Source organism: Siniperca chuatsi, linkage group LG7 (assembly GCF_020085105.1).
Source record: "Siniperca chuatsi isolate FFG_IHB_CAS linkage group LG7, ASM2008510v1, whole genome shotgun sequence".
NCBI classification, from domain to species: Eukaryota; Metazoa; Chordata; class Actinopteri; order Centrarchiformes; family Sinipercidae; genus Siniperca; species Siniperca chuatsi.
The window spans coordinates 6234436-6245405 of NC_058048.1; the positions used below are offsets into that span (position 1 = coordinate 6234436).

Consider the following 10970-nt stretch of genomic DNA (forward strand, 5'->3'; position numbering starts at 1 on the left):
TCTGATGTTGTTGTTTCTGTTATGTGTCGGATGCTGCTTGTCTTGGCTAGGTCTCACTTGTAAAAGAGGTTTTAATCTCAATGTGACTTCATAGTTAAATAAAGGTATTATATTACCTTTGTTCAACTCATTTATGATGTACATTCATGCCAGGTGGCCCTGTCTTGTCATTATTGTACTGTATATGTTGTTTGTACTACATCGACACCATTACTTTTTTTTTTTACATAACATTTATTTAGCTGATGCTTTTATCCAAAGCAACTTACAATAAGTGAATTTCAACCATGTGGATACAATCCAAAAATTGCAAGAATCATCCAAGTACATCAACTTCATCAAAAATGCTGAACTGCTTCAAGTGCTACATTTAGAAACACTAAGAGACAGAAAAAGTTTTTTGTTTTTTTTTATGAGCCAAGGTGCAATTGGAATAGATGAGTTTTCAGTCTGGAACGGAAGCTAGAGTTTCTGCTGTCCTGATGTCAATGAGGAGCTTGTTCCACCATTGTGGAGCCAGGACAGCAAATAGTTGTAATTTTGTTGAGCGGTAGCTGGGCCCCCCTCATAGTGAGGGAGTAGCAAGCCGACTCGTGGTAGCAGAATGTAGTGAACAGGCTGGGGTGTATGGTTTGACCATGTCCTGGATGTAGGATGGGCCTGAGCCATTCACAGCACGGTAGGCAAATTGAATCTTGAATAGGATTCGAGCAGCCACCAGTAGCCAGTGCAGGGTGCGGAGGATCGGTGTAGTGTGGGAGAATCTTTTCTGGATGAGCTGCAGAGGTCGGATGGCACATGCAGGCACACCAGCCAGGAGCGAGTTGCAGAAGTCGAGGCGTGAGATGACAAGGGCCTGGACCAGAACCTGCACCGCGTCCTCGGTGAGGAACGGACCTATTTATCTGATATCGTGGAGGATGAATCTGCAGGAGCGGTTGTTGCAGCAATGTTGGCAGCAAAGGACAGCTGGTCATCCGGTATCACACCCAGGTTCCTTGCAGTCCAAGCCTGGAACACCACAGAGTTCTCAATAATGATGGAGAGTTGGTGGAGGGGAGATGCCTTCACTGGAAGGAAGAGCAGCTCGGTCTTGTTGATGTTGAGCTTCAGCTGGTGAGCAGACATCCACTGAGATGTCAGCCAAACACGTAGAGATTCATTCTGCCACCTGGTTTTCAGACCAATGAAAAGACAGATACCATGCATAGGTGTCATTTCCACTAGGGACGCTGGGGACATGTCCCCACCACTTTTTGAAATGTCCAATTTTGTCCCCATCACTTTTTAAAAGCATAATTTGTTAAAATGGTTGCTTGCACCAAGAAATGTTAACTAACAAATGGGAACACTTTGAGAGAGGTTTATCTGAACAATAAAAAACATACAATGTAATGTAAATATAGAAGAAACAAATGTGCATTGTCCAAAAAAAGTAACGCAAGCTTAAAAAAAAGGCCCATAACCCTTTTGCCCGTGACTGAAACAAAGGTTATAGACTTTCAAAAACTAAACCTATCCTTTAGTGCTTGCCTCTTAATGTTAGCATTAGCTGCCAGAAGTTAGCGTTAGCTGGCTAGCCTGGTAGCTAACAATGAAAATAAACTCCTCAGCAAGATCTAAAATGATTTTTTTTTTTTTAAAGCTTTCTTTAAAATTATTTAAATTTTATAACTAATAAGCTTTAAAAGGTCATTAAATAGTCTACATTTGAATTATTATTATTACATTGGGGTCTTGATTACAACAAAAAAAGCTATTTCATTCGTCCATTTATGTTTTTCTTTCCTTTTCCCCCCACAATAAGACATATTTTGGTGCATCAGAATCAAAATTTCTGATATAAAATAAAACCTAATACTTCCTTTATTCTGGCCTGCTACACTTACTTGCTGGGACAATTCCTTTAGTAGATGAACCCAACACACATTTTATTTACCTGCCATATTGATCTGTAGAGAGAATATCAAGAAAATCCTTACTTGTCCCACTTTCTGTGGAATAACAGGGTAAAAAAAAGTGTCCCCACCCACCGTAATTTCTCTGACCTCATACTGATCGCCCCATTACATTGCCTAAAATTGAAGACCGAATAATGGAACAGGTTTAGTAATTCAAATGTGTGTGTGTGCAGATGCAGGTAGAGGAGACGAGTGGTGACAGGCATGAGATTTAATTTTGTCTGTGTGTAAAGCCTTGCGTCAATCCAATTATCTTGATTATTATCAAACAAACTATTTCAATGAACAAGATCTATATATATTTGTTATTTAGATTTTATTAAATGCACATATGTATTGCTTATCTATAAAACAACCAAATCTTCATTCATATTACATCAGTTTTAACACTTTAATGTACACTATGAATTTACAACATAAAATGAGCTTTAAAAGTAGATAAACTGTATTGGAAAAATAAAAACACAAATTTAAAGTGTATTTAGTCTACCAGTTAAATACTAACTAATAATTAAACATACACTCATTGCATTTTCTGACAGTTTCAATAGTCTACATACAGTTTGTCATAGCAAAAGAAATAATACAACCAATGCTACTCACATAAAGCACCTACTTTTTTCCCCCCTTCCATCCACCATGACACCATGATCTAATAAACTAATAGATCTCCCATGTCCGTACTGTAAATATGAGGCTATTGTTAGCAGTCGATTAGCTTAGCTTAGCTTAGAACAAAGACTGGTAACCGGGGAAAACAGCTAGCCTGGCTTTGTCCAAAGGTAAGAAAAACAGCCTACCAGCACCTCTATAATTAAAACATCTGGTTTGTTTAATCCATACAAAAACAAAGTGTAAAAACATCAAGTTTCTTGGACGGATGCAAAGACTTGCCTTTATCGTGAGGTTTCCAGACAACCAATCTTTTAACATTCTGCCTGTTAGATCATTACTTCATGAGATACCTTGTCACAGAAATTAAAGGAAAACTTTAATTAGACAGTGGTGCTAGACAAAAGGTCAGGGTGTCACTATAATCATGAGGAGTCAGCCTCTGGGGATCATGAATACTAATCCTAAATGTCATAGCAAGCTGGCCAGTAGTCGTTGGATGGATGGACAGAATGGTAGGTCAAATAGTTACTATCCATTCAGCTGTAATTCCTCATTCACATATTTTTTTATGCTATTATCTGCCTCATATGAGTTTAACCCTACTGACAAGACTACAGTATAATCAAATATACATCCTAAACAAGAGTAGCTGAAATACAGTGAGAATTGCTACAAGGCCAGAGGTCAAAGGTGAGCTTCACTGCGGTAGGTGTTGACACCCAGTGGCTCCAGGCCACCTGACAGGGTGGTCCGGCGGACACTCACCACCAAGGTACCATTGGGGTTAAGGGTCCCACTGACCGACAGGGGGTCCATATCCTCAGGGAACAGGGACTTATGGGTGAACGTGTCACTGACGCTTCCATCGTCTAGTACCTGAAGGACAAAGACAGAATGTTAAAGAAAGATGGAGCTGTGGGAATGCTGTTGGAAAGAGGTAAACAGAGGGAAGAAAAGACGATGAAAAGAAAGGTCATCGAGCACTGGAGGACGGCAGGAGAAAGTGAGAAAGAGCAACAGGGCCAAGAAAGGCGCGAGGGCGAGAAAAGAGGGTGTGAGCCAGTGAAAGAGAGAGAGACAAAGAGTCAATGTGCTCAGCTTGTGGAGAGAGAAAGAAAAGAAAACAAAGGAAAGGGAGGAGAGGGGAAGGAAATTAACTCTGACTAGTTCTCTCTGGAGACATTTTTTGCTGTTACAGGCCTTTCTCTAACAAAAGACCACGCCAATATAGATATGGATTTAGAATTGTTTATTGTGTATTACGGATGGAGGCGAGCCAAGATGATGTAGGAGGGATGGATTGAGGGTCTGGAGGGAGGGACGAGGGATGGGGGGTGAGGGTCGAGGGATGAACAGATGAGGGGCTGAGGGTAGAGGGATAGAGGGATGAAGGAATGAGGGGAGGAAGGGTGAGTGGTGAACAGATGAGGGGAGAAATCTGGGTTGTGGACAGATGGATGGAGGAGTACGATGATGGACCGGAGCCAACTGGTGGCAGGAAGACGAAGTACGTTGCCCCAACCACATTTTGTTTGGAGTGGGTCCAGAAGAGGTCGGAAGCCAGGCTTCTGGAAGAGCAGGTTTCTCCCAAAGGTCGGCGATGTCGACTACGGCCTGTGTGTAAGTTCGCTGGTGTCTGGCCGTAGCTGCTGGATGGAGAGTAATGGTGATGCAGTGTTGAGGGACATGGATAACGGGGCGCGGGCGCGATGGCTGGGTAGCTGGCTGCGTAAGAGTGGATGTGATTATGAACGGAGGAGATTCGGAGACCACGGATTGATCACCAAACAGATCGCGGTCCGAGGAGCTGAGTACCAGCTCACAGACCATGGTGAGGTAAGCAAAGAACTATTTACTATAACTCGAGTAACGTGTATATCTAAGCCAAAACGAGCGATCGTGAAAACTGAGTCGAAAGGCAAGTGAACGGATAGGGTGTGCTTAAATACTTGTGCACGAAAATGGGATGTGTTCAAGGCGTGGTCTTTCTTCTTCTATAAAACTTCCTTCAAGGCGAGTTGAACGGTTGTGGATTTTTGCCAATTTGTCAGCTGACCCCTGTTAAAATGATCTTCCTTCGCTACTGCTGCAGAGGCTCTCCCTCCTTCTTCTTCTACTCTCTCACCTTTTAAACATGATTAACGTCAAACTGTGAGGGAAACGAGAGAGAAGGCAGGACAGCAGCCAGCTGCAGCTTGTCAGCAATGCTATATACAGTAGGACTGCAACTGATGATATTTTCATTATTGATTAATTCAGTGGTTCCCAACCTTTTTGGCTTGTGACCTTGAGAAATTAAGTAATGTCTACTTGTGATCCCTCATCATCAGTGGATGAAATTAACTGGGCACATTTACTAAAGTACAATTTTGAGGTAGGCTACTTGTACTTTACTTGAATATTTCCATTTTATAATTCTACTTCACTACATTTCAGAGGCAAATACTGTACTTTACATTTATGTGACAGCTACCTTTACTAGTTACTTTGCAGATTTTACTTACAAAACACATGATTAACTTAAAATCTGTTATGTTTTTTCAATTAAACTACTCAACATTATATAACGTAGGTAATATTAGCTATATCTCTAGCAACATTAAAATGCTACAAACTGCATGCAATGCATTAGTAATAAAAATCTCACAGTATAATATAACTAACATAATAGCAGGAATTTGCTATTCATACTGTACTTTTACTTCTGATACTTAAAGTACATTTTGCTGTCAAAACATCTGTGCTCTTACTTGAGTAAAACTTTGAATGCAGGACTTTAACTTGTAACACAGTATTTTTATGACTATAGTAGTAAAGTACTATTATAGTAGTCATTTTTTTATAGTAGAGTACATTTGTAATTTTTATAGTTTAAGGATCAGAATAATTCTTCAACCACTGCTCATCAGAGGTTATGGCCTTAGAATGGACATGTGTTGTGAGCACTTTGACTGGAGATTGTTACATTTAAAGGATTTTTAGAGATCAGAGGAGGTGAAAGTGTTCAGTATTTCACAAGAAAAAATTTCGAGAGAAATTAGAGAAAATCCAGAAATAAAACATAACTGTAATAAACTTTTTTTTTCTGATCCCCTTAATCATCTGGTGAACTCACATTTTAGTGACCCCAAGTTGGTAATCATTTGATTCATCTATTCATTTACAATTATATAAAACAGAGAAAAGGGATAAATGACTTTAACAAGTGATCAATCAAAATTGAAAATTTTGTTGAATTATTTTCTGTTGATCGACTAACCAATTAAATGACTAATCATTTTGACACTGGTTTGTAGCATTTGCGGTTGTATTTGTATTTTTAGTATCATCAGCAGTATTTGTAATATAATAATGGCTTTAAGCAGATTTGGTTGATGATTCACTTGCCGGTCTGAATATTATTCCAAGGTTTTACACTGATTACCTGGATTTATTTTTACATGAAAATGGTAAAATTGAATGATGTTGAGTGGTGTCAATGCTGCAGATCAATCCAAAATGCAACTGACTGCCCTTAAAACTGTCAGTCAAATAGCAGACATGAGTAAGTTCCTTCTTCCCTCTGATTCATTTCAGCAGTCATATGACAACTGTTGTGTGTCTATAGTGTGTGTGTGAAAACACACTTGAATCATTTTCACATATGCTCTGCTAGTTCCCGCTCACACCCTCATAAGTACAAAAACACACCTTTGCTCATTTATATTCACAGCTATGCACACACCCACACACACACACACACACACACACACACCTTCTGGGCGTGAATGACAACATGGTGGTTGTAGGCCATCACCACTACGTCATGCGGCTCGAACTGGCTGACGTCAGCTGACATGTAGTAGCTGTCTCCCAGACATCGCACCGCACCACCTGTACTGCTCTGCCAGCCTGTCACAGCGCCACCTACAGGAGGTGCAGAGAAACAACACAGGAGGCTTAGAACAACATCCAGAGGTTTGAGAGAACATCTGGAGCAGTGAAAGAATGTTTACATGGTTGGTCAAACATTTCAGCTCATACATACAGAAATATACATAAATAAGAATACAATGAATGGAATATTATGGCAATGTCAATGGGAATTTTGAGAAGTATATAGAATGTATAAATGAAAAGTATGAGAAATATGATGTACAGCATGGCACCATATGAATAAGTGTGGGATCTATTTTCATAAATTACATAATATTTTGTATTTTTGGAATACATTTACATTGTACACATATTAAACATTTTCTTTCTCAGTATGTTCTCAAGCAATTCTTCTACTCAATTTATAATGCTTAATATAATTTCATTCATACATTTCAAACAACAAATTGAGAAATAATTTAAGAATTTAATTTAAGAAATAATTAAAACTCATTATAAAATGTTATTTCATCATTCTTATTTTCATAATAACAGTATGAGAATGAGTTTTATTGGAGTTTATTGCAGCCTCTAGTTGGTTGGTTCAGAATTACTTTGGCATTGATGTTGTTGCATCAGTGACATAAAAAGTGACATTATGAAATAAAAAACGACATCAAATAATTGGGGGAAATGCCATTATGAACTTTTGAAAAAGGACATCATGAAATAACTTATTTCATTATAGAAAATTTTAACTATAAAATTATGTTACTATGAAAATAAGAATGATGAAATAACATTTCATAATAATGGTTTTCTTAAATTATTTCACAAATTACTGGTTCATTTCTACATTTTATTCCATTTATTCACATAATTATGTATTTCATAATGTCTTATCTTATATATATTCAAGCCAAGCACTATTGCAGTTATTTGGGGTGTTTTTGTACTCTGTGTTCAGACTGGAACACAAAGGCCATTAAAAGCCATGAGAGACTGAAGCTTCTGGTTTGGCTGTAAATGTGATTTAATGCCGGTCTGGAGGGAAAAAACATTTCACTAAAGAAGAGATTCAGTAGGAGCATCAAACACTTGTGGGTCTTCTTTTTTTATTTGCTTTGAGTAGTGACATATTCCAAATGGCTCAGTGAAATAAAATTTAAGCCCAATTATTGAATATGCTTTAATCTAGCGTCACAACAGTAATAAACCTTTTTTTTATTGTAGTTACTTTGTGCGGCAGCAGAACTGTTGTAACACTTCATATTAAGTCATTAGAAGCTCCTGTGTTTCATACTTGCACTTTTTATTTTATTTTTTAACCTTGCTATTAGTTCTTTATGTGGCCCAGTAGACAATGTCTGGATCTTTTTCTCACAGAGCACAGAAGCTCTTACGACTCTGGCTCGTAAGAGACTCAGGTCTTTTTCTTCTCTCCGGCATTTTTCTTTCTATCAACCCACCACTGTAATGTGAGAAACGAATGCCTCTTTCCTGCTGGTGGAGAAAATGAATGAAAAAGGCTTCACCTTATGCCTCAAAACATGCTGCCAAGATGCCCGTGAACAAGGTACCAAAGCTTCAACTGCTCCAGTAGAGCGGTTAAGCATGATGACACTAGAAAAAGACTCAGTTAGCCTTTCTGTAACTTTTTCACAATATAATAACCAAAAATAAATAACATTTATTAGTCTAGATTTTCCGAAGATGCCTTTTGACCCCTTGACCCTTCTGATCAGTGATTCATCCTTGGTGCTTGACCTCCACAGAACATTGTTCAGTTATAGTTTAGCAATCGTAATTAGGCACGGCAGGCCTGTCAAGCTTTGTTGTTCAGGCGGCTCTAGTAAGAGTGATGCTCTGGATGTAAAGAGTTTTGAGGGTGGTGTCTTTTTTTTAGCCTTTCCAAAACCAAAAACACAAGAAGAAAAGTGTAAGGAATGTGTATGTTTGTCTGTAAGCTGCAAACGTTAGCATGCTGGGCTAACTAGCTTACTACCTACAGTTGTAACTGTGTGTTACTTCCAAGGTCTTCCAAGGCATTACCTTATTATGTGGGGCTCACGTTAAAAAAAGAATCCACTGGTATTTCCTCACTGTGTGGAAGGCTGGTCCTGGATCAGAGTTTAGGGTAACTTTAGTGGCTCTGTTCTGTTCTTTATTGGATTTGGGGACGTTTACAATCCAGCAACCCAGCCAACACGAACCAAAATAACATTTCATTTGCCAAACACATCTTCGTCCTAAAAGCCTTTTCTCTTGTAACAATAAAAGTGAAAATATACTGTTATATACTGTACATGGATCACTAAATGGTGAGGATGCTGACTTTTTGCCTGGAACATGCAGCTTTAGCAGACTTTTAGCACAATGTTATGTGTGTAGCCATCAAGTGCATATTTAAGACCCTTTTACGGGAGTCTTGTTTTAAAACGAGTCACATGGAAACATTAAAAAGTCAGCTGGAGATGGCATTTTCAAACAATTCAAGCTAACTTTAGCTTACATGTAATTAAATGACTACAAATTTTGAGTGGTAAATCCACCACCGTTATCATTGCAAACTGCATTTGCAGTGAGATAACAGCAAGCTTGATAGACATAGCTACAGTAACTAATGGGGACAGGGCTTAGCAAACAGTCAGTTCCCTTACCAGTGTGTCCATAGGAGGATCTGCTGTGCCTGCTGAAGGGGGCCAGACAGCTGGGTCCCCCGGGGCCCTCTTCTCCAAACCGACTAGAATGATCAGCAGAGTCAAGAAATGGCTCAAAAAGGGGCTCCAGAGAATCGCACGATCCGCCCAGTGAGCCCTCCGACCGATAGGAACTGGAGGTGCTGTAACGTGACGATGAGCGGTAGGATGAGGAGGATCTGCGGCTGGAGGATGTCAGGGATGCCATAGCAGAGGATATGCAGTAGCCTTTCACACTTGCACACACACTTGGAAAACACACTCCCACTCAAAATATACCCTAGCCAAAGAAAACAAGACCTTTTCTCAGATTTGATTTCTGTTAAGCCTCCTGAGAATAAATATTGGCAAAATCAAGTCAAAGAAGTAGGTTACCAAAAGCTATTAACCTCTCATTCACTGTCCAGGGGTCTTTGTTGTGGGTTTTTATAAAGCCCTGGTGCATTGTGGGTAAGTACAGCACAGCGTGGGCTCTATAGCATTCTTCCTTTAGCCATAAATGGCAGTTTATCCAACCACTGGTGCCAAGAATGTAACGGACAGACTGATAAGGAGTGGAGACCCCTTCTGATTCAGACACACACACACACACACAGCAGAGATAAGGCTGAAGGGGGCCTCTTGGAGATGCTTCTAGCATGTGGTCAGAAATAGCAAAGTGGTGAGTGGCCAGGTTGTCCGTTAGACTAACCGAGCACACAATGGAAACACCTTATCAATAATGCAAGAGAAAATTGGCCATTTAAGTTCTGCTAACCTGCTAATGGAATAACAGGTACATTTAAAGTTCAAATCTGAAATGGAGAGTGCTTCCTGATAGAACAGATTCAAGGCCAAAATCACAAAATGTGTAAAATGTTTTTTACTCTGATAAAAACCAAAGTATATACAGCCCCAGCTGACCTTTACATTCCCTCTTTAAAAGCTTTAATTGAAGTGACATTTGCCTATTGACAACACAGTTGTCCTCCAAGCAGTGCTGCATGTCAATGATGACATTCAAAACTGTCATAATAAAACTTTTATGGTATGTGTGCCTGCATGTTTTTCATTCTAGGATGTGAAAAATGACATTCAGCAGCATGTCATTTTGCCCTTCAGGATAATGTAACCTCAGTCAAAGCAGGGGCACTTCATATGTGAGCTACAAAGCAGAAACAATCCAGTTAATACAAGCAGCATATATCAATATGACAGTCTTAATTTGTGCTCTGAGGTGAAATACTATAAAATAGTATGCGTAAAAAAAATCTTCCACAGCATATTTTAAAAAAACATAGTTTTAAAAATCTTCCCATGACACGGCATGATCTAAAATAAAAGTGCAGGGTAATAGAAAATAGACACATTTTTAAAATGTGGAGACTCAGCTGTCTCTTTCGACTCTTCCCAGTCAGCAGTAGAGGAGTACATCTATTCAGCTCTCCTGCCAGAGGTCCAGTGTCTCCACTGGGAATAGTTTTAGTCTCTGGGTGGCACATTGTGGTCTCTAGAGCCCAGAACACAGTATCTCTCCTGACCTCTAACAGATGATGTATCTTCATGAGGTACACAGTGGCAGAAGAGAAGGAATGATGAAATGATGTTAGAACAGCTGAGGAGAGAAAAAGAACATCAAAGAAGCTCCAATTAGCGTTTTTGAGCATCAATTAATCATTGTCAAATCAACCATCATTGCCAAAATCCTCCATGGTCAAGACCAGCAACTGCTGTTTCTTATGTCTATGTTTTTTTTTAATGCTGTCAGGGTGTTGCAAATGGCAGAAATTCTGGAAATGTAGCTGGAAAAAACTTTTCTTGATCCATGTGTGAATCCAGCGGAGTTCCTTCTCAATTGAAT

General features: G+C 39.3%; 1 protein-coding gene and 1 pseudogene across 2 annotated transcripts; both read right to left on the reverse strand.

Moving 5' to 3' along the window:
* Positions 1-339: 339 nt before the first annotated feature.
* On the reverse strand, positions 340-1159 carry LOC122879065 (annotated as a pseudogene).
* LOC122879382 (heat shock protein beta-7-like) lies at positions 1036-9555 on the reverse strand. 2 transcript variants are annotated; one of them, XM_044203413.1, is made up of 4 exons: positions 9092-9555; positions 6331-6482; positions 3342-3452; positions 1036-1171 (listed from the first exon to the last, which is right to left on the reverse strand). In XM_044203413.1, the coding sequence occupies exons 1-4, from the start codon at positions 9336-9338 to the stop codon at positions 1160-1162; spliced, it is 522 nt and encodes a 173-aa protein (XP_044059348.1). In that variant the 5' UTR covers positions 9339-9555; the 3' UTR covers positions 1036-1159. The 2 variants fall into 2 exon arrangements, with proteins under 2 accessions (XP_044059348.1, XP_044059347.1); XM_044203412.1 differs by lacking the exon at positions 1036-1171 and having other exon boundaries at positions 2263-3452; positions 9092-9553.
* Between the last annotated feature and the right edge of the window lie 1415 nt (positions 9556-10970).